The sequence below is a fragment of the Macaca fascicularis genome, chromosome 15, assembly GCF_037993035.2.
Source record: "Macaca fascicularis isolate 582-1 chromosome 15, T2T-MFA8v1.1".
NCBI lineage: Eukaryota > Metazoa > Chordata > Mammalia > Primates > Cercopithecidae > Macaca > Macaca fascicularis.
In genome coordinates this window covers 58,994,532-59,018,090 of record NC_088389.1, presented here as the reverse complement: position 1 = coordinate 59,018,090, position 23,559 = coordinate 58,994,532, and the positions used below count along the sequence as shown (strand labels likewise).

Genomic DNA, 23,559 nt, shown 5'->3' with positions numbered 1-23,559 from the left:
GGCTAATATGCCATCATTTAATTCTCATAACCAAACTTGAATGGTAGTTGTATAGAGTACCAAAACTTATTTATTTGCTGGTTAATTTCCAAACTCTTAAGTCCATTTTTTCCCAGATACAGGTGACCAGTGCTCAGAAGATAACTGTAGGTTTTGATAACATTGGCTCTACCCCAAGATTCTTTTCAGCTCTCTTAAACATTATCCAAAGGTGTTAGTATTTTGTTTTTCATCCTCTAATCATAAATACATATATAAAAGGAAGACACTGCTTTGAATGGCACAGATGTAGACTAACAGTAGTTCAACCACTGAGACTCAAATGATTTTGTATTACCATAAACCCCATCTGCCTGGGTAGGCAGAATTGACATAATTTTACTCAGGTTGGAACCTAGTTCATGTCTATGAAAGAAGACCCTTTTTGTTTCCATTTTATGGACCAGGAAACTGAAGTTATGCTGTTAATGGAAGGTGGAGCCTGCATGTGAGCACTCCAGGGTATGTGCTCTTTTCCTATGCAAATGCTCCTCTACTTATGATGGAGTCACGTGTGTCCATGCTGCTTTCGTATAGAGTAAATACATTGTTAGAGCCACTTCAGCAGGAAAGTTTCCTTTTTCTTTTTTGCAAACCATGAGAATTTGCTTCAGATTGTCTTGATTACAGTTTTACTATTTCTTTGCAACTGCGGGCTATTCAGATACTAACAGTCTTTTTTTAACATTATATTTTTAGGTAATTTGAGTCTCCCTGACAAGTCCAGTGATAGTTGATTACTTATTATTAGTATTGATTTATACATATATTCATAGCAAATTCTTTTCCTCTAAAAGTAACATAAGCACAGGATTTAAAATTTGTGTTAAAGAAAACAAAAAAGCCATCACCAGCCATTATTAACATTTTAGCAAATCTCGCACCCTTTTTTTTTTTTTTTTAAGTATAAAAAACCATTCTTGGGTTGGGCACGGTGGCTCACACCTGTAATCCTAGCACTTTGGGAGGCCGAAGTGGGTGAATCACAAGGTCAGGAATTCAAGACCAGCCTGGCCAACATGATGAAACCCCGTCTCTCAGGCCTGTAATCCCAGCACTTTGGGAGGCCGAGGCGGGCGGATCACGAGGTCAGGAGATCGAGACCATCCTGGTTAATATGGTGAAACCCTGTCTCTACTAAAAAATACAAAAAATTAGCCGGGCATGGTGGTGGGCGCCTGTAGTCCCAGCTACTCAGGAGGCTGAGGCAGGAGAATGGCATGAACCTGGGAGGCGGAGCTTGCAGTGAGCCAAGATTGCGCCACTGCACTCCAGCCTGGGCGACCAAGCAAGACTCCGTCTCAAAAAATAAAAAAACCGTCTCTACTAAAAATACAAAAAATTGGCTGGACGTAGTGGCATGCACCTGTAATCCCAGCTACTTGGGAGGCTGAGGCAGGAGAATCATTTGAACCCGGGAGGCAGAGTTTGCAGTGAGCTGAGATCGCGCCACTGCACTCCAGCCTGGGCGACAGAGTGAAACTCCATCTCAAAAAAACAAACAAAAAAAACCCCCAAAAAACCAACAACAAACCATTCTTTAATCATTCTATTTCAGCAGTTTATGAAAGCTAATAAAAGTGTTTAAATTGACAAAGAGCTTCAGTTTACAGAGGAAATAGCTCATCTATTCTTAGCAAATATTTAGTAGTGATCAACATGATGAGAAATATAGGAAAAGTGAGAGGCAGTCTTGCTTGTTAAAAAATTGATGCTGAGGAAATATGACTACAGACTCAGTACTAGCAACCGCAGGGACTGCTTTACAGAGGAGGTAGGACTTGATCTCTCTGCCTTGCAGGAGGATAGGGCTTTGAGTGGATGTGTGGTGGAAAGGAGGCACCTCTTAGCTGGAAAGGATGGCGTATGTGGAGAAACAACATTCTAAGTTTCAAGAATTCTAAGGGGAGAAATGGAAGTTCATGGTGTAAAGGTTGGGCGCAGAGAATTATGGGCCTTGAAAATCAGGTGAGTGTTTTAATGGGGAAAAAGAATGTCTAATTGTGCCACAGGGGAATGGGTCAGGGTGGCTACCCAGGGAGATTTTGGAGTTGGTTTGATGGCATTGGGAACGGGGTGAAATGGTGACTGTATGACATTTGAAACAAAGAAATCAGAGGAATTGGTAGTAGGGCCTGTGTGTGACTGTTCCCTTGCTTGTGTGCTCTTCCCTCACATACCTGCATGGCTTCCTCCCTCACCTCCTGCAAGTCGTTGCTCAGATGGCACCTTTTTCTCAGTGAGGCTTATCCTGCCACCTTTTAAAATGGTGTCATCATCCTACAGTGCTTTCCTTCTCTGTAACAATACCTTCTAACATACTGTATTTACTTATCATATATACTTATTTACTGTTTATTGTCTCTTTCCTATCATTCTAAACTTTGTGAAAGTGAATGTCTTTGTTTTGTTCACTAACGTATCTCAAGTGTGTAGAAAGTGCCTGGTGCATCCTAGGCACTCAGTAAATATTTGTTGAGTGGCAGTAGGTTTTAGCTGTAAAGAGGTAGAGTACAGAAATGACTCCATGAAAGAAAAAAAGAATGACTCCAAGCTTTTTAAGGCTGGATAATGCCTTTAACTTAATGAGTAATTTGGCACGAGGATTAAGGGGAGATGAATTCTGGTTTAAGCATGTTGAGTTTGAGGTGATGGTAGCCAAATAAAATTGCTCAGTAGTCAGCAAAGGTAAAAAATGGAACCTAGTTGGAAATGGGAGAGAACCTTAAGCAAAGAAGTGGCTACTAGCATCTAGCATTCACCTCATATTCTTTCTCTCTCTTTTTCTCTTTTGAGGGTGGGAGGATTCTAGTGTCCTAAAACGCTACCTTAAATGGAGTTTTTATTTAGTCCTAGCCTGTATCTGGAGTCCTGGTCCGTTTGCTGGGATATAGTTCTCTCCTGTTTTGCAGGTTCACGCTTTCTGTTTTTCTCCCACCTCTCTTAGTAAAGACGTATATAATCAGAATTACTCGTGATCTTCTGGTTGTATTGAAATTAATCTTCAGACGGTGCAGCTTTCTCTGCAGTAATGCGTTTGATCTCTTGCGAGTGTGGTTCTTGGCTGAGATAAAAGAGAGGAAGTTTCCTGCTTGCGGCCTAGGCCTCCGGTCATGGTTGCTGATGTTACAGGTGTCAGCTTTACTATTTCCTGGAGCTCCCTGATGGCTATCCTTTTAAATGCTCTTCCTGTTGTTTTTCCCAATGAACCAAACACTGGTGCCGTTGTATCCCTAGACCATCTCTCCTTTTCTGTTTGGATTGATCTAACTTAAATTTTTCTTTCAGTTTTGAAGGCAGATTCAATTCATGTGACTTGGTTGTCAGAAATTTAATGAAATCTTTGTTTATAGGAGTAGTATATAAGCCCCAACATACCTGGCTGTAATTAGAGTCTAATCGGTGTATCTGTGACTCGCTTTTCAAAGAGGATACTTCCTAATTTACCTGATCGTTGTGAAGATAGTGTACAGTAGTATTTACACTTAGTACATAGCCTGACACCAGTAGGTATTCAATGAAGGGGAATTATTATATATTTAAATAAGTGAAAGAATGTCTTCGGAAAGAAGAAGTACATGTCAGTGTAATGAAGAAGTAGAATTAATTGGTAGACTGAAAGGCAGAATTCAGCTCAATGTAAGGAATGACTATCTACCATAGCTGTCAAAATGGAACATTGTAAGGTAGTATGTTCCCTGTCACACTGGAACTATTCAGGCAGAGGCTAGATAACCTGTCTGAGAAATTGTAGAAGGAATTTCTTACATTAGGTGGGAGGTTGGACTTACTTATCTCTAAGTTCTGTTTCTCCTCTAGAATTCTGTACTTTTGGGCAAAGTCCAAGCTTCCTTGCTTACCAATTTTAGCCAAATATAGTCTAAATATCCCTAGGATTCATGGCTTCAAGATGAGCAGTATCTTGTAACTCCTGTATTATATGAGAAAAGTTAGTTTATCCATTGATTGGCTTGTATTCCGGTCATTTTCCAAAAAAGGATTTTGGAAGCTTGAAATAATACCAAATTCAGTAAGACCAAATCTGACCACAAAAGATAAGAATCAGTAAGTTAAAAAGGCAAAGAGAAATACAACAATTATCCGTAAGTTTAGCTGAGGAAAGCTTTAGAAGTTGAACACAGTACTTACTTAGCTCTGAGTTTTCTGGTAACCAAAGCAAGTAAGGAAGACTGATAATTTGCATAGATCTCATTGCCTATCGAGAATTCATGAGGAGGCTGCCACCTTCCTTAATAAAGTGGAACCCCACACGCCAAGATTATAATACAGGGAGAATCTCCAAGTGGTAAGAGGTTATTACTGGATCTGGCAATAATCTGATTCTTGTTCCGAGGCTTCCCCTTTGACACGTATTGAGGATTCAATTTAGTGCTGCTGCCTCCATCTTTCTTCTCCAGTTTAAGTCCCTGATCCAAGTATGAACACATTAGTCTTTCCCTAATGCCAGTGGAACAGCTGATGTGAGGCTAGGACATTTAAATCAAGCTTTGCTAAAAGCTAGAGGATAATAAATAGAGAGCAACATGAAACTATTCAGTCTGGCTTACAAAGACATTTTTCTCATGCCCTTATCTTTTGGTGTGTCTCCATTTGGTACTTCATCTGAGTACTGCCACCAAAGGCAGAGCCAGACGTTTACCTTCAAACACGTGCAAGTCAGCAAGATCCAGAGTGTCTTTGCTTGGGTTTCTTGTTTGAAAAACTGCTTCATTCCTGAGTAATGGACGTTGGGAATTATTACTTTAGGAGAGACCACACTTATCTGAGAGTGTGGCCCTGCTGTACTGGTCTCACAGTAATCCCAGTATTCATAGAAAAGATAGGCATGTACATTAGCATGAGGGCATTCTTTGGTTGGAAGCATTCTGATTTCATTGGGAAAAACAAGCTTGTCTCTGTTGTTGAGCAGAAGCTTTTATAGAAGTCTTTGTACATGGGCCATTGAGAAATAAAGTGAACAGTTCGGGTTTATCACTCTCCATAATTTGTAAGGATTCACTTTTCCTTTTTTCTGCAGTTGCAGAGCTACTTCAGGTCTGTTCCAGTGTTTCCTTGTTCTCACCACCGAGACTGAACCTCCTTATTTTTGTTCATTTGCTTCAGGAAAACCATTCCATCTAGATTTCCTAGGTGTAAACCTCACTGATTACATAATAGTGTATATTTATAGTTCTAGGACACCTTGTTCAGGCATCCTGTTACATTTCTACATTATACGATTCTTAAATATGCATTGAATTACAAATAGGTCCCCTGGGAAAAGGCAAAAACAAATGGCTTTTTCTGCGAGAAACTAGGACTAATACAGATATTTGGGAGCACTGAACATGGAGGATAGAGTTAAACTTGAAGAGAAATACAGAGATAGAAAAGCAGTAACTGCCCTTTCATTTGTATGCATGCACACGATATACGTATGGGTTTTTTATTTTTTTCCTTGATGTATTCATTTCCAAATCAAACTATAATGTGCTCTAATTGGGTCTCTTTGTTCAGCACGTGGTTGTTGATTTGAGTACTTTCTCCAGTTGAAAAACTGACATTTTAATTTTGTTATTCAATGTGCAATAGATTAAATAAAAATACCCAAGATTGTGTATTGTAGATTTCCTTCAACAATAATTATATGTAATTATTTTATCAAAATAAACAAGTTAAAGTAGTTTTAGTTATTTTGTCTCATTTTACATTTGGGAAAAAAATTACAAACCAGGGACCAGAGTCTGGTCATATTTGTCAGTGAGGAAAGACAGTTTCTGATTGCCAGTCCCACCAGAGCACTGGCAGATTAACACAGCATCGTAGATTACTTTTCTAGGAAGAGATGCTCTTTTTTTCTCCCTTTCCATTATTTTCCTTTCCTTCTTTCCATGGTACATTGTCCTTTTGTTTTCTTCCTCCTTATTTCGATGCATATATAAACTTGAGCCTTTCTGCTCTCACATTCTCTTTCTCCCCATGATCATAATTGTTTCTTCCTCTTTATTCTTAATAATAATAATAATAATAAGGCCACATAAGTATTTTATCTAGATCTCATCTATCATTTAAGTTTTGTCAGATCCGGCCTGCTCTTGCCTTACCATGGGAGAAGGGAAAGGAGGGAGGAGTTTTAAGGGATTTTAGGCATCAGGCAGAAGTCTTAAGGGAAACTGCAAGGACCACCAGGCTCAGAATTAGCTGTGCATTGCAAACAGATGGTGTGTCCCTGAGGAAATAGTGTCGTTGCCCTAAGCAATTGGGTGCTTCCATCTGATTTAGCTTAGTCTCTGTAACTGGGAAAAAGGAAAGTCTCATGGAAGAAATGAGGATAATCACCTGTGAACCATTCTAAATTATTATCTAGAGCCTAGTAATTTTTGTCTTGTATATAGATTTCACAATTCTGCAAGATAGTCTTCTGTGTTGTATCTTCAGTTCTCCAAGGAATAAATGACATCAAGACCCTTATGCCTCTGAGCCTGGCAGATCCTTATCTTTTAATAACCAACCCACCACTTTCTTCATTAGCGAAGATGCTACTGTATCAATGCTACCAGCAGTTGGAAACCCATATCCTAATGCCAAGCCTCGGCATGTAGATTTTGAGGTCTGAAAACTTTATTAGCTTGATTGCAGTACATCTCAAGCCTAAGTTTTCATATACATATAGTTTAGTCTCAAAGGGCAAATGTTCCCCTGAACGAAGTTCAGTCAACACTAGATGCTTATATCTTTATGCCCCAAGGGAGTCCAAAATTTAATGATTAGAGATATTATAAAAATACAAATATTATATAAATAATACAAAAGCTCTTTCATTTTGGCAGGCTTTTCTGTCCTTGCTTGGTTTAATTCAGCTGTGTTCTTCTAAGAGACTGCAACTGCAATTTAACTGCTTGCTTTGGCGTTTTGTTTGACAAGGAAGATGAACATTTCAGATGAGACGGAGCCTTACTATGTCACCCAAGCTGGAGTGCGGTGGCACGATCTCAGCTCACTGCAAACTCTGTCTCCTGGGTTCAAGCGATTCTCCTGTCTCAGCCTCATGTGTAGCTGGGATTACAGGCATCCGCCACCACGCCTGGCTAATTTTTTTTGTATTTTTAGTAGAGACGGGGTTTCACTGTGTTGGCCAGGCTGGTCTTGAATTCCTGACCTCCGGTGATCCGCCTGCCTCGGCCTCCCAAAGTGCTGGGACTATTGACGTGAGCCACTGTGCCCAGCCTTCAATTTTTTTCATTAAGGTTAAGTGCTTTTTGAATCCTGTTTGCTTCCTCTTTCTGACCCAAATGTTTTAAAAATGTTTTTGTGTTTTCATTTAAAGGGTTTGTTTTACCTTTCACATTGAGATGTGTAGTCCATCTGGAGTTGGTTATTTATTATGGTATGAGATTTTTATTATTTTTAAAATATGGATACCTGGTTGACTCAGAACCATTTATTGGTAATACCTTCTTTCCCCCAGTGTACAATAGTATCATCTTCATCATAAATCAAGAGGTTGTACATGTGAGGGTCTGTTTCTCTGGAATCTCTGTTCTGTTTGCCTATTTGTCCTTGTGCCATTACAATACTGTCTTAATTATTATGATGTTATGAGTCCTGATATCTAGTAGTGTAAGTCTTCCAGAGATTACTTTGGTCATTCTTGGGATGTTGTTTTTCCATATAAATTTCAGAATCAACTTGTCAGTTCCCACTGAATAAAAACCCTGTGGGGATTCTGATTTGATTTTATTGAATCTACAGATCACTTTATGGAATATTGACCTCTTCACAGTATTGAATCTTCCAGTTAGGAGCTTGTCATTTTTCTCCATTTATGAATACATTTTAAAATTTTATTTTATCTCCTTTGTAATTTCTATTAATGAGTAATGTTTTTTAAGCTTTCTCTGCAGAGGTCTTACCTGTCTTTTGTTAGGTTTATTCCTAGTTTTTAGATTTTTAAAAAATGTTTTCTATTTGTTGCTGGTTTAAGAATGATTTTTAAATTAAACTTAATTTTTTTTTGATATAGTGAGTAACCTTGTATTAGTGACCTTGCTAGATTTACTAATTGATTCTAATAGTTGATCTGTAGGTCACTTTTGGATTTTCCATGTACATAGTTGTTCTCAGCAAGTAATGGTACTTCTGTTTCTGTCTAGTCTGTCTTTCTTTTGTTTCTTATTACACTCAGACCTGTAATATAATGTTGAGAAGTAGTGATAGATATCCCTTTCTTATTTGTGATTTCAGGGGAAAACGAACAATCATGCAACATTAAATGTAATGCCTGCTTTTATGCCTTTTCTTTAATCTGATTGTTTCAGATTTTTTTTTTAAATACTGCAGTTTACTGAGATTTTTAAAAATCATGAAGAGCTGTTGATGAACAGCTGTTGAATTTTATCAATTTTTTTGGTTTTTGTTTACATCACCTAAACTGCCAAACTCCCTTATTGTTTTCTTTTTTTTTTTTTTTTTTTTTTTTGAGACAGGATCTCACTCTGTTGTCCAAGCTGGAGTGCTGTAGCCTGATCATGGCTCACTGCAGCCTCACACTGCTGGGGCTCAAGTGATCCTCCTGCCGCAGTCTCCCAAGTAGCTGGGACTACAGGTGCATGCCATCATGCCTGGCTCAAGTTTTTATTTTGGCTGCTTTTTTTTTTTTTTTTTTGAGACCGAGTCTCACTGTGGCCCAGGCTGGAGTGCAGTGGCAGGATCTTAGCTCACTGCAAGCTCCGCCTCCCGGGTTCACGCCATTCTCCCGCCTCAGCCTCCCTAGTAGCTGGGACTACAGGCGCCCGCCACCTCGCCCGGCTAATTTTTTGTATTTTTACTAAAGACGGGGTTTCACCGTGTTAGCCAGGATGGTCTCAATCTCCTGATCTCGTGATCCACCCACCTCCGTCTCCCAAAGTGCTCGGATTGCCGGCATGAGCCACCGCACCTGGCCGATTTTGGCATCTTTTGTACGATGTTTTTGTATATCCTCTACCTAAAATGACTTTCCTTTCTTCACTAGCTTTCCTTAAGTCTTAGTTTAGGTGTCGTCTTTCAGAGAAATCTCCGTTTTCTGTCCTCTGATCTGTGCGCTTTGTTTGCATCACTGTTTATCAGTGGCGTGTTCTCTGCATTGTAAACTTGAGGGGAGGAATCTTATCCTGATTATCTCTGTCCTCGTAAAGGTTTTTTTCTTTCTTGCTACACAGGTTACATTCACTGTCGGGTTCTGAGAAAAAGGTGTTCAGGCCTTGCTTTCTGCTTCTAAAATTACTAACTGCACAGGACCATCAGTTCATTTCTTCAACTGTGGCTTCAGCAGATCTTTCGCTGTTTGCTGGCCCAGGTATTGCTCTCCTCTGCCCCGAGTCAATGGCAGCTGGGAGTGGTTACCACAGTTCTCTTACCACAGTTCCTTCTCTGCCACAGTTCTGTTTTGTATGTCATTCCCCTAGCCCAGGATGATCTGCCACTTTCATTTACGTTCATTATTACGCCTTATTATCTGTGCAGCCAAGCCAGTGTCTCCTACAGCCACTTGTGCTTTCCAAAGGGAAAATTTGAATTTTTCATTTTGTTCTACGTGAGGGGTTGTGGGGAGTAGGGGTGGAAATCACCGTAGATTATCAAGTAATCCTTTTTTTCTTTGTGTACTTTTGGAGTAAATCTAGATTATGTTGATGTAACTATTAGGACATTTCTGTTTCTTCATCTCTAAAGGAGCTGGGATCTGATACTTCTGTTCACTTTCCTTCCAGCATGAACATTTTATGGCTAAGTAGACATTAACTTGTTTATTAGTTAGGGATATTACATACATACATTGGATGTGTCCCTACACTGTTAATTTGGGTTGGAACTGAAAATATACTTTCTGTGTGTGCCTAATGCTACTACAGTGAAGTTCTTGAGCCAGGTCTGTTCAGTCATGTTGTTGAAAAACTATATGAATATTTATGAAGGAGAAAGAGATGATAGAGGTACCATGAACATTCACTGTTTTATGTACATATGGTTTATGTTGTGTTCTGTGTCAGTATTGCCTCCCAGAGCTGTCTCAGCGTTAGCTCTGATTCTCTGTCTAGCATCTAGACCAGAGACTGGCACATAGTAGGAGCACTAAAGAAATAATTGCTGAAAAAGTACATAAAGTAATTTTTGAGCATTTTTTTATGTGCTGGGCACTGTGCTAAGTATTCTATGTATGCTGTTTCATTAACCCTCAAACCTTCTGAGATTGGTACTGTTAGCATGTTATGAATTTAGGAAGTAAGTTGAAGAAATTTAAGTTCAAATAAGTTAAGTGACTTCCTCAGGATTACTCAGTGCCTGACTGGCAAAGATAGGATTTTAACTTGTTTTTCTGTCTCTGAGTTCCATCAGCTTAACTACCATATCCTTATAATACCTACCCACTAGTCAAATTAAAATCTAGTAAGAAACTGTGTAATAGCATACTTAGATTGAGAGCAAATAAGAAATTCGGTTATTGTTTTACCACTCACCATTAGACACAGAAGTTTCTCCATTTCTTTTCAGGGCCTGGGGTAAGGCAAAGTGCACGCATCTGCTCTGTATATTAGAATATCCCCTCATCTCATTGAAGTGGAACAAAAACAAGGTCACTTGAAAGGACTATAATTGTCATCACACTATACAGCTTTACTTCCTTCCCTTTAGTAGTAGGACGATTTCCTTGTCCTTAAACATGCTTCTGAAATACCAGTTTTAATGGCTGTATAGTTTTTCACTTATGATTGGATCAGGATTCATTCTGTCATTGTATTGTCATTCACATAGGTGGTTTTCAATCATAAAATACTGTAATGAACATCTGCAAGTTTGGATTTTTGCTTTCACCTATTGTTTCCTCAGACAACTCTAAATAGTACAGTTAATGGACTGAAAGATAAAGGCTCTGACTCTTTTCAAATGAGTTGTTAAACTCCTCAAATCTGCTAACCAGATCTTTATGCTGTACTTGTGTGATTTATTTCGAATATTAGTGAAAGCCTTTGTATTAGTTGCCCTGTTAAATCCCATCTTGCCATTTGGGCAGCCTGTTCTTAGTGTGTTTTCTCTGATACCAGTTAACATTATACTGGCTAATTCCATTGAGACTAGGAGACTGGAAAATGAAGATAATGTGGAAAAACAAGAGCTTGTGAATTTGGGAGTGCCCTATTTTAAGATGTGATGTGGGTTAAATGATAAACAATACATCTTAAATTCTTTAAAAGTGGCAGAAGTAAATGGAATTTATCTGGAAAAAAATCAGATGTTTATTCTGATGCCCTAAATTCACGGGTGAAATATTATCTGGACTAGAGGAAAATTTTGTGTACATTGTATGGTGTTCTCTATTTTGACAAGCTTACTTTGATATTACTGCTGCAGGGTAGCCCCAGGAGGGTTGAATTGAGAACTGAGTATTTTGAGGAACAAAACCTAGGATAGTAGGCTGGAGGGTGTTGGAGGTCAGGGTTTTAGCCATGTATACAGAGATAAAGCAACATATTTAATAAAAAGAAGAGGAAAATCTGTATAGTATGCTTTACTCCAGAGGTGGATGAGGGAGAAGAGAGGGCACATCTTGAGAAGGGGGCGTGGTGTTGAGAATGGAGAAAAGGGATAAGGCAGATTACTCAGAAGAACTGGGGTAGAATAGGTTGGATGATAAAAGGGGCTGACATTAGTCCCTGAAAGGGTTTTTTAAAATAACTTCTAACTTTTGCCTTCATCTTTGCCAGCAGTGATGAGCTCTGCTTTCAGCTGTAGTGAAGCAAACTGAATAAAGCACATTGTGCATGTTAGGTTTTTTACTTTCCTGTTGGTACATGTTTGTAATATTTGGAAATACTCTCACTGCGAAGAAAAGTATAGTTGTGCTGTAGTGGGTAGAGTGAGGAACATAAGGGTCATCACCAGCAAAGTCAGAGTGATGAAAAAACTGGATTTTAAACTCTCTGCTTGACTTTGCATAGATAAGGAAGCCAAGCAGAGTGTTTCCTGGGTGTAGTTAAAATACAAGTTTGGAGCACAGGTAAAAGGCCAAGAGGCTTGGAGATGTAGATCTGAGATGTACCAAAGGGCCAAATGCAAAGTTTGGGAACTGTAATGTCATATAAAAACTAATAAAGAAAGGGTGGCACTCTGTCTCATATCCTGAAACGTTTTGAAAAGAATATTGAATTTGACCATAAGGGCCTTGCTAGTGAATTTCAAAGAGAGATTTCAGTTGAACTCTGAATTGGAGGAAGATGGTGATGGAAGGCTGGAGAGGGCCAGTAACAAGGGTTGAAAAAGGAAAGAGTATTCAAACATATGCATAAAAAGACTGTGAGTAGGTTGTATAGATGATGACACACTAAGCCTGGGAAGACAAGGTTTCTGGTGCTAATTTTTATTTCTTTAACAAGGGTGATAGAAGTGTCTGTTCCATATATTAGTACTATACACAGCTGTTTACCTCTTAGCTTTTCTAGCAAGATATAGGGCTTGTGAATTAACCCTGGGTAGCCCTGGCAGTAGATAGAAGTAATAGTGCTTCCTTCCATGTGTGACCTCGAGACGTACTGAAATGAGGCAACCAAGGAAATCCTTTATATTGGGCCCAAGAGCCAAGATCTCAACTTGGGATATGTTACCCCAGAGTTGTTATCCTGATACTATAATACCGTGAATAATAACCCCAAGGGTTCTGTCGTCTCTTTTTCCTCATGTCACTTCCTTTGACGTCTACATGTCACCATGCTAACATCTGCAAACTTTGAAAATTCTGATCTATTCTGCAATATTTGAAAAATTCACTGCTCGTAATTGTATTTCCTGGCATGGTTCTGCTATAATTTTCTGTGTACACAGTAGCTTTTCCTTTTAGTGCTGAATCATAGTAAAATCCTTGTTCACCCTAAGTTAAAGTATAGTTGCAAGGGAGCTATCAAGACAAGTAATTACAGTGATGGTGAAATGAATACAGGTCAAACACCCCAATCTGAAATTCAAAACCTTTTGAGCACACCAACATGATGCCACAAGTGGAAAATTCTACACGTAAGTACTTAACGTGAACTTTGTTTCATGCTCAAAATTATTTCAAATATTATTTTAAATTACCTTCGGGCTATATATGTAAAGCATATATGAAACATGAATGAATTTTATATTTAGACTTGGGTCCCATTCCCAAGATGTCTCATTATGTATATGCAAATATTCCAAAATCTGAAAAAAATCCTAAATCCAAAACACTTCTGGTCCTGAGCATTTTGCATGAGGGATACACAATTTGTAATATTTTCTGTGTATAGCCAAGTTTGCACATGCATAGGTTACAACTCATCATGTCTTAACCTTTCAGTCTGGAGGCCGGAGTTTTCTTTTTACTTTGGTTGTAAATTGTATTTGGATTTTAGAAATGTAAAACTTAGAGAAATGTGCATCTCAAAATTAAGAAAGCTGTGCCCTCTGTTAGAGATTGGGGGCAAAGTTGGACAGTGTAGTAGAAAGGTCCTAAACAGGGGATTTGGTTCTTATTTTTGCTATCAAGCAGAAGACTCAAAACTGTAGGAGGAGTCTAAACCATATCAGGTCCACCTGGGAGTCTTTAAAGTTTAGGATTACTTAGCATGGGGATAGTGGTACAGCGAATAGTTGCATAGATTTTACCTGTGGGCTGTTGAGAATATAGTGAGGATTCACATCTACCTGTAATCTGGGTAGAATATTTGTGTAAATCATTTTGGTTTTTGGTTTTCTTTAAAAAATTTTAAAAATCGTTTTGGTATTCTTAAGTTTTGGTTTCTTCATTAATAAAATGACAGAACTGAATTACCTAGATGATATTCAAAGTTTCATGTGGTTCTGTTAGTCTGGGATTCTACAGTGGAATTTTGTCACTCCTTTTGGGAAGAAGTTTACCTTTGGTGGCTGTGAATAAAAACCACATGGGAACAATGCCATTTATCATATGGGATAATTTTGTGTTTGTGTAATCGTTTATGTTAGTTTCCAAATGTGTTAATAATGTACAGTATCTCATTTGATTAGCTCAATCAGGTGATGAAATAGGTCAGAAAGGTATTATGTTCATTTTCCTGATGAAATAAAACATAGTGGTTAGCATCTTGAACAATTTAAATTTGATCATCTTACTTGGTATGCCAGCCACTAAGGATGAAATCCTGCCGCTGAGAAAGAAAACCCAGTGAGGAAAGCTTTCTCACCCTCATCTGTCTAACAAATTGTACATATTCTCCAAGTTCTGACTTGAATGCTGGTGCAGCTTTTCTTGATAATCTCTTCTACGACACCTGAGTAGAAACACTTTGATCATTCTCCTCAGGACTCAGGATTTTAATGATCTGTTTAATGCCTTTCTCTTCCACCCTAGTGAACTACTCAAGTTCTAATACCTTGTCTTATTCATCTCTACACCTCATAGCCCACACTGTTCCTGGCATATAGAGATGCTTAGTGAATAATTGCAGAATCAAATGAAAGAGTCAAGGTGATGTGTTGCGGAGTGAGGAGAACTTGGGCTTTGGACTGGTGGAAGGAGATGTCATCGTATACATTTTTTAGATTGAAATTTTGCCCTGTATATGCATTTAAAAATTAAAAACCTAGTTGAATAAAAGGGGGGCGGGTGGGGAGCCAGGGGCCAAATCTATCAGTAAAATAAATTTGAATTTTTTTTTAACAAATGGCAATTAAAACTCATATGTTCATGGAAAAAATTAAGTTCCTGTTTTAGTTTTTCCCTAAATGATTTTGCCGTATCACATAACAGCAGTCTTGTCAATCAAGACTGATTTCAAGTGGTGAAATGGAATTTTTTAATTCCCTGGAGAGAGAAATATTTGCCTAGTTAAGCTTTATGTTATTGTGGTGTTTTTATTTGTCTAGTGACCTCTTCTTATTGAAAGACTAGTTAAGAGAAACCCTTTAGCACTGACTTTTTCAAATTTACCATAATGTAATGACCTCTTTGAAAGGAGAAGTACAGAGTGTATTTTTCATAATGTTACTTAAATTCTGTAGACATGAAACTAGATATAAAACCCTTATGTTCTTGGCTCATACACCACTATAAACCAAATCTGCAAATTAAATACAAAGACAACTACAAAAAAAAAAAAAAACAAATTCAAATGAATACATTTATTCCATGTGACAGATGATGTTTAGGTTTCTCAGTAGAAAAAAATAGCTTTAGGTCTAATTCCATTTTAAATCTGTTTCTGTATTTTAACTTCAGTGATAATAAAAGCTGTGAGTAGTGCCTCTTCTCATCAGTAATGTTATGCAGGAGGGTATTAATGACTTCAAGGCCTTGTTGGTAAGTTCGGGAGGAGACATCATACCTAACCAAAACACCTGCCAGCAAGCATTCCTCAAATACAGGCTTATAAGTTTTACTGAGATGTCATCCATTTTGTTCATTGGAAGATAAGGTTAATATTTTGACATTATTGAAATTTTCATTACATGATTTTCTAAACCAGTTATTGCTGGAAATGAGAATGGAAAAACATGACATATCTACAATTGTATTTACTGCTAACAAATGTTTGCAAATTGTACTACACATACAGGACCCATATAACACTTGCGTATAATAAAGTGCATATATGGTATTGGCTGTTAGGCTATTGGTTTTTGAATATGCATGCCATGCCTGTATTGCCATGTGCTCGATTCAAATTCCCTTTATTTTTTACTCTTTCTTTTACAATGACTATGAAACTTATGCTGTGTGTAGTGTGCCGCAAGAACATTTGGCCTGAAGGGGATCTTCACACAACTGAAGCAGCAGCAGTAAAAGCCTAGTGCCAGTGTTGAGACAGTGGCTACTCATGATCTTGAATGTTTATTCTTGTTTTTAGATTATCTTTTGAAACGAAAATATTTTTTCAAAACTTGTACCCGACTTACACATCCTTTTCTCTCCCAGTATGTTTGGGAAACATTATTTTAGCAAGTATTTTTCTGATCACTACCTAAGGAACCAGGATTCAGAGATGTGAAAAACAAAACAAGCTTGGCCCTTCCTAAGGCAATGAAAGACACTTTAACAGCAAGCTGTAAATAGATTGATTTGCGCTGTTCTAAAGGTGGTATGCAAAGAGCACTATGGAACATATCGAAAGGAGCTACCAATTATTGTGAAGGTAAGGGCGAGGTTTAGAGCACATCATGGAAAAGATCCTGTTGAAATAGGGTCTTAAAGGATGAGTCAGATAAGAAGATAGGTTTAAACTAGACAGAGAGATGTTATATGTAAAGACCAAGGTCATGAAAGACATGATTATTATAATGGTGAGAGGTGTGTGGCCCTAGATAGCATTTGTCGTGTGAGAAGTAAGTTGGAACCCCAAACTAAAAGTCTTGTTAGACTAGGTGTTTAGCCCTTATCTCATCAACATAGGCGAGCCACAGTGATCTGAGAACTGGGAGAGTATTCAGGGCAATATTTTTTATATATAGTGGTTACCACATTGTATTACAGTGTTCTCCTTCACTTGTCATTGGAGCTCTTCAAGGGCTGTGAGCATTAGTTATTAATCTTTGTGTACTAAGCTTTTGGTAGAGTAACTGATGAAAGTAATGCTTAGAAAACATGGGTTGAATGACTAATCATGAGTAAAGAGGATTTAGGAGAGAATTATGACAATCTCCTATGGTGGTAGTTTTAGTGCTTTGTGGGTCACAGACTCCTTTGTGAGTGATTTTGAAAGCTTTTCCTTGAAAATGTAAATACATATAACATTTGGCTTATAGTTTTATGGGATTCATGTACCTCTGAAGCCAGTCCATGAATTCCTGGTTCAGAATTCCTCCTTAGGAAATTATACCCAGACAGCTATCACCATCACACATTGTCATGAATAATTACTATCTCTTTTAGCAGTCTTTAAATGTATTACAAGGCTGGGTGTGGTGGCTCGTGCATGTAATCCCAGCACTTTGGGAGGCTGAGGCGGGAGGATCATGAGGTCAAGAGATGGAGACCATCCTGGCTAACACGGTGAAACCCCGTCTCTACTAAAAAATTAGCCGGGTGTGGTGAGGGGCACCTGTCGTCCCAGCTACTAGGGAGACTGAGGCAGGAGAATCGCATGAACCCGGGAGGACGAGCTTGCAGCGAGCCGAGGTCGTGCCATTGCACTCCAGCCTGGGTTAAAGAGCGAGACTCCATCTCAAAGGAAAAAAAAGTATATAGCATGATTGTGTCTCTTTCTTGTAATTTTCTTGAGTTTCTTTCATATTTAGGAAGCAAATAGCTGACCTGTCTATGAATAAAGAAAGCATTTTTAATGATTAAGGTAAAACTTTACTGGTCTGTAAAGATAATAGACAAGTATGTGAATTAAGCCGGCAACCAAGAAACAGCCACTTGAGGAGAACCTGACATTCCTGAATTTGAGTTTAGCAAGTGAGTTGGAAGTCTGCAGGGCCATGCTCAGACTTGATTTGCTAGAAGGTCTCACAGACTCAGAAAAGCTGTTAGAGTCGTGGTTATAGTTAATTACAGCAAAATCATACAGATTAACATCAGCAAAGGGAAAAGGCACCTGGGGTGAAGTCTAGGAGAATTCAGGCACAAGTTTCCAGGTGTCCCATTCCAGTGGCATAACATAGATGGCCTTAATTCAACAACAATGTGTGACAACATGCACGAAGTTGTCAACCAGGGAAGTTCACTTGAGCCTTGGTGTCCAGGGTTGTTACTGTTGGTCAGTCACTTAGGCTTGCAGCACCTGCATGACAGGCTTTAGCCCCTCAGACTTTTCCTACCCTGCCCCTAGAAGTAATAGGCGTTCACTGTAAATCACATTGTTAGAATAAGCTGTCTGATGGCATTGGTACCATGCGACCCAAGGCCTCAGGCATACAGAAATCTTATCAGGGAGAATATTCCAAAGGTTCGGAACTCATCTACCAAGAGCCAGCCAAGGCTAGTTTTGAAGACAAGTCTTGGGAATATGCAGGGTTTGAGTAACTCAGTCCTGCTGAGTTAACCCTTTCTTGTACAGCAAGTTAGCTGTTCAGGGAGTTAGCTCTGTCTCTCCTGCCCCGTCTGCCTAGCCACTCCTTTTCTAGATACAGTGGACCTCTCTGCTCTCGTCATAGATGGCCATTCCGTGTACTTAGACTTTTTTTTTACCTTGCTAACAAGTAATTGGAATGTTTGGATTTAAGAACATGTCTGCTTTGCAGTTTCATGTGACCATGGTGAAATTATGCACCAATTCTATCATTGTGATTCAACAAGTATTTTTTGAGTGCTGCTGTGCATGAGGCATGGTGTTAGATGGCAGATTGACAGGAATGACTAATACAGGTATCTGGCCTCAAGGAGTTTACAGTTTCATAGGAGAAAGAAAAACTAGCAATTCTGGTAAGCAGTGTGTGTTTTGGAGAGCACTTAACTTCATCAGAGAGCATGGTCGAAGGTGTATCTGTGTGTATGAGAAGGTGTTGGTGATAATTAGAAGACTTCCCTCAAGAGGTCACTCCTGGGGTTGAGCCGTAAAGATCAAGTAGATACAAGTGGGCATGAAGCTAGTGTTTTGCCGCCAATCATTTCTGTAGTTAGGTTGCCTGTGTGGTTGGAGCATGTATGTATTGTTATGGGTGTAGTCTGCTTTGCTTCACTAAGAGAATGCCCCAGTCCTGGCCAGAATACACATGTCTTTTTTAGGGTTTGCACCAAGGGGAATAGGGAGTGTCTGGCTCAGTACAAATCTGTTTCTGTTACTCCATTACCCAGAAAGCCCCTGAAATGGCATTAGCCTACAGTTAATGGGTGGTAGTGTTTTCACGCATTGCTTCTCAAAGGAGGAGTATGTGAATGTTTAGTTTGGGGCTGGTTAAAAACAAAACAAAACAAAAAAAAGTATAACCATTACAAATTTAAATGTACTTTGTTTCTAATGGGAAGGCAAATGCTTGCCTTGCTTTGATGAAATTGAACATAACAAAATTTTTCTATACTTGGAAGCAAAAAACTTCAGGAAAAAACCTGGATCCAAGTGTTACTACATTTCCTTGGGCTTCCACATGTGTGTGGTTCTTAATATAATTTGAAACTTCTAAGAGCAACGAATAGTTGTTTTTTTGAACAGTGCATAGAAGTTGTGTGATAATAGGATCAAGAATGTATTGTTAGAGTGAATATTGGATAATTCCAAACTGTTAACCTTGAGATTTTTTTCTAATAGAATCTTTCTCTTTTTCCAGCATTACAGTGTTTCTGCCACCTCTGTACAAAAGACAATTTTACTTGTGTGACAGATGGGCTCTGCTTTGTCTCTGTCACAGAGACCACAGACAAAGTTATACACAACAGCATGTGTATAGCTGAAATTGACTTAATTCCTCGAGATAGGCCATTTGTATGTGCACCCTCTTCAAAAACTGGGTCTGTGACTACAACATATTGCTGCAATCAGGACCATTGCAATAAAATAGAACTTCCAACTACTGGTAAGTTGTTCTATAAAATTTTTTTCCTAGATACTACAAGAAAAACCCTTCACACTCTGTGACTTTAGAAGTGGAAGGGATCATAGAAGTTGTCTAATCCAACTCATTCCGTTTAGAGGCAAGAAGTGGCTTGTCCACTGTTACAGACTTATAAGAGTAGCCAAGATCCTGCCTCCTGGGTGTGTGTTGTTTAAGAAGGTTGTTCCAGGGTGGACTTCCTCTGAGGTCTGTTATACCTAAAAGGATAGATAAAAGCAAATTCTGACAAAGCCCCAACAACATCTTCAGATTGTCTCTACTTTGTTCTCAGAGTGAATTTCTTCTTCCTTATATAATGCTCCTATCTTTTACAGCAGTCAACAGTCTTAATGAGTGGTAATTCAGAGCAGCACTAAGTAGTCTAGATGTTTTCATTTTGTAATCTCAGCTTGTTTTATTATCTTTATGCATAAATTAATTATACATGATTTCTAGAATTTTGGTCCTTCACCTGTAGTTTACATTTAAAATTTCCCGGGGCTGGTGACTCATGCCTGTAATCCCAGCACTTTGGAAAGCCTAAGGTGGGCAGATCACTTGAGGCCAGAAGTTTGAGACCAGCCTGGACAACCTGGCGAAACCCTATCTCTACTAAAATCACAAAAATTAGCTGGGCATGGTGGCACATGCTTGTAATCCCAGCTACTTGGGTGGCTGAGGCACAAGAATCTTTGAACCTGGGAGGCAGAGTTTGCAGTGAGCCGAGATTGTGCCACTGCACTCCAGCCTGGGTGACAGAGTGAGGCTCTGTCTCAAAAAAAAAAAAAGATAATTAAATAAGTAAATAAATAAAATTTCCTGGCAGAACCAGTAGTTTGAAGGCTTAATAAACTTTTTAATTTTAAGATTCCAGTTTAATATGGAAGTCTGAGCACATGTATTTAACTCTTACCTCTTTCCCCAGATCCCAAAGGAATATAAAAATGAGGGCAACCTATGTTAATACTAGTGGAATTAATGGTAGAATGCCACCCACATGCCAACACTTGTGAGGAACTTCTGCAGTTCTGCAATTTACAGTACAGATGACACCAGACTGGTAAAGAATAGGATCAATAACTAATAAGAAAGGTTAGTCATTGAAAAGTCCGACCAATAACTTAGACGAGGGATTGGGGGTGAGTGAGGGTACGGGGCGAACTCTCAGTTCCCTTTTAGGAAGCACCTGGCTTCAGTGCTCAGAGGAGCAGACACAGTTGCTCACTTTCCACTCAGAGTTGGTCCAGGCCTTGTGCTAATTAAAGGAGGAAGCACTGCTGTAGCGCAGAAGGAAAAGGCCAGTCCTCCACCTGTTCAGCATGATAATGCAGCTCTCCCGTGGTAAGGGTTGGTTAGACTACTATGTCTTTGACTTTGATGAAAGCATCTGCAGTTATAATGTGACAAAGAAAAGGATAATTCCAGAATTTCCCATTTCCATCATTTGAGCTTGAAATATCTGAATAGAGATTTATAAAACCTTGTGAAGAAGTCACCTCATTTCTCATGTTTCTAATTACCATATATAAACTTCTCATTTCCAGCTCTAAGATAAGCAAACAGCAAAACATTACCAGTGAAGAGTTAGGAGCTCAAAAGAAGTAGTCTGAACTAGATAGATTAGATGTCATCCTATGAAATAGGTTTACCACATGATAGGGAGGAACTTTCAAACAGTCCAGGGTCTATTTTCAGTTATTCACTATGAAATGAGAACATTTCACGGTTGTTAAAGGTTGCTTTCAGAAGAAAAGCCCAACTGATGAATGTTTTTAAAAATGCACTATTGAGAGCGAACAACAGACTGGATGCCATAATTTTATAGTCAAGTTTGGGACAAGCTTAAGAAATTGTGTTACAATTCAGAGAAAAGACAGTTGGTGAGCATATTAAGAGATATAGGGAACAGATTTAGATGATCCAATATGCTTATTATCAGAATTCCAGAAAAAGGCATGAGACTAGAAAGAAGACAGAATACCAGGCAAAATTAATGAAAAAATATTAATCCAAACACATGTAATAAAAAGTATCAGTTTCAAAAATAAAAGAATTATATAAGCATTTAACACACATAAACATTGGTTACCTATAAAAGGCAAAAAAAAAAAAAAAGTTCAGATTTTCTGCTTAAATATCAGAGGGCAAATGGAACATTTTTGTAGTCACCTAAAATTCTTTAAATAGGCCAAGATTTTTCATATACAAAGGCAACAGCCTTCTTGCCACAAGTTCAGTGTACAAGGACGCATGGACTGTTCCTGAAGGAAATTACTAGAAATAGGACTCTGTATGATAAGAGATTAATCTACTGAAGATCTCAAGAATGGGAAAGATGTGGTATGAAAGAAATGGTGGTAAGTAGTAAACCAGCAAGACTCAGGATGAATGTCAGAATAATTGTAATTTTCTGAAACAACCAGAAAATTTTAATTATTAATGGAAGTTACAAGAAAATGATCTGGACTTAAAAGTTCAGGAGGTTAAGATAGAATAAAAAGTATGCAAACTCTGTTTAAAAAAAAAAAAAAAAAGATATGTTCTGCCTTTAAAAAACTGGTGGAGCTATTGGCTGGGCACGGCTCATGCCTGTAATCCCAGCACTTTGGGAAGCCAAAGTGAGTGAATCACTTGAGGTCAGGAGTTCGAGACTAGCCTTGAGCAACATGGTGAAACCTGTCTCTACTAAGATACAAAAATTAACCAGGTATGGTGGCACATGCCTGTAATCCCAGCTACCTGAGAGGCTCAGGCAGGAGAACTGCTTGAACCCGGGAGGCGGAGGTTGCAGTGAGCCAACATCACACCACTATATTCCAACCTGGGCAACAAGAGTGAAACTCTGTCTCAAAAAAAAAAAAAAAAAAAAAAAATTGGTGGAGATATAAATACTAAAATGTGAGTTGTTTGGGAGTGATGAAGATGTATGTGTGTGTTTGTTTGTTTGTTTTGATATTTTTGTTTGTTTTTCCTGCTATGAGCATGTACTGGCCTTGGAACAAGAAGACAAGTCAAACACACTTTTAAAAATATATATGATTTTTAAGGAGACGTTAATGGGTATTGTTACAGGTTATTGGTATTACTGACCTGATGTGATAAGTGGGGAAGGTACTATGATATTGGTAGCAGCTGGCCTTGTAATGATGGCTGAAGAGTACAGAAGGAGTAAGTGGGTGCTGACAGAGCTGGTGTGCATGAAAGGAGGCCTAGTAGGAGAAGACTGAATGATTCACTTGTTCTGGGTTTGAGCCCTATAAACTGCTGTAATGAGGCTCTTTGGCTATGTGGTGGCAGTGGCCAGCTGCAGGAATTGTGTAGGATTAGGAAAATGGGGGTTGCCACCTACAGTGTTTTTGTTGTTGTTGATGTTTATTTCACTCAAGGCCCTTTTTCAGTAAAGTCATCACCTGGCCTTGGTCCCGTGGAACTGGCAGCTGTCATTGCTGGACCAGTGTGCTTTGTCTGCATCTCACTCATGTTGATGGTGTATATCTGCCACAACCGCACTGTCATTCACCATCGAGTGCCAAATGAAGAGGACCCTTCATTAGATCGTCCTTTTATTTCAGAGGGTACTACGTTGAAAGACTTAATTTATGATATGACAACATCAGGTTCTGGCTCAGGTAATGTAATTGTTTCTCCTTTTTCCTAAGACGTCTTTTTAAAATTAAGTGATACTTATTTTATTAGTTTGCTAATAAGCCAACTTGTTAGAATGTGAGATAATATAAATAATATTCCAGGTTTGAAACTAATAAAAATCTTTAAGCTTGATGTATATATGACTGTGGCTGGTTTAAAATAGATTGGAACTTACTTTAACTGATAAAGCAAGTCAGTCAGCTCCATGGTGGTATAAATTTCAAAGCGTTCTCACTTGTATGATCTAATTTGCTTTTCATCACTGTGAGGTAGAAAGGATAAGAACAATTATTCTCATATGGATGAAGCCGAAGTTCAAAGATGTTCAAATGATCTGCAACTAACCCGTTCTATTCAGGATTGTTTAGCAGC

At 38.6% G+C, this 23,559-nt stretch overlaps 1 protein-coding gene across 7 annotated transcripts in view; it reads left to right on the top strand.

Moving 5' to 3' along the window:
* The window catches only part of TGFBR1 (transforming growth factor beta receptor 1), a 49,203-nt gene that overhangs the window by 5,266 nt on the left and 20,378 nt on the right, over positions 1–23,559 (top strand). For 3 of the 7 annotated variants that reach the window (XR_012424520.1, XM_045373527.2, XM_065530283.1), the window contains exons 2-3: positions 19,276–19,521; positions 22,938–23,168. Coding sequence is in view for 5 of the 7 variants with exons in the window: in XM_045373527.2 (XP_045229462.1) it covers positions 19,276–19,521; positions 22,938–23,168 (477 nt within the window). In the remaining 2 variants the exon portion in view is untranslated. Of the gene's footprint in view, positions 1–19,275; positions 19,522–22,925; positions 23,169–23,559 lie in introns of all 7 variants that reach the window. The other 4 variants (XR_012424519.1, XM_045373526.2, XM_015436936.4 and 1 more) reach the window with 2 other exon arrangements.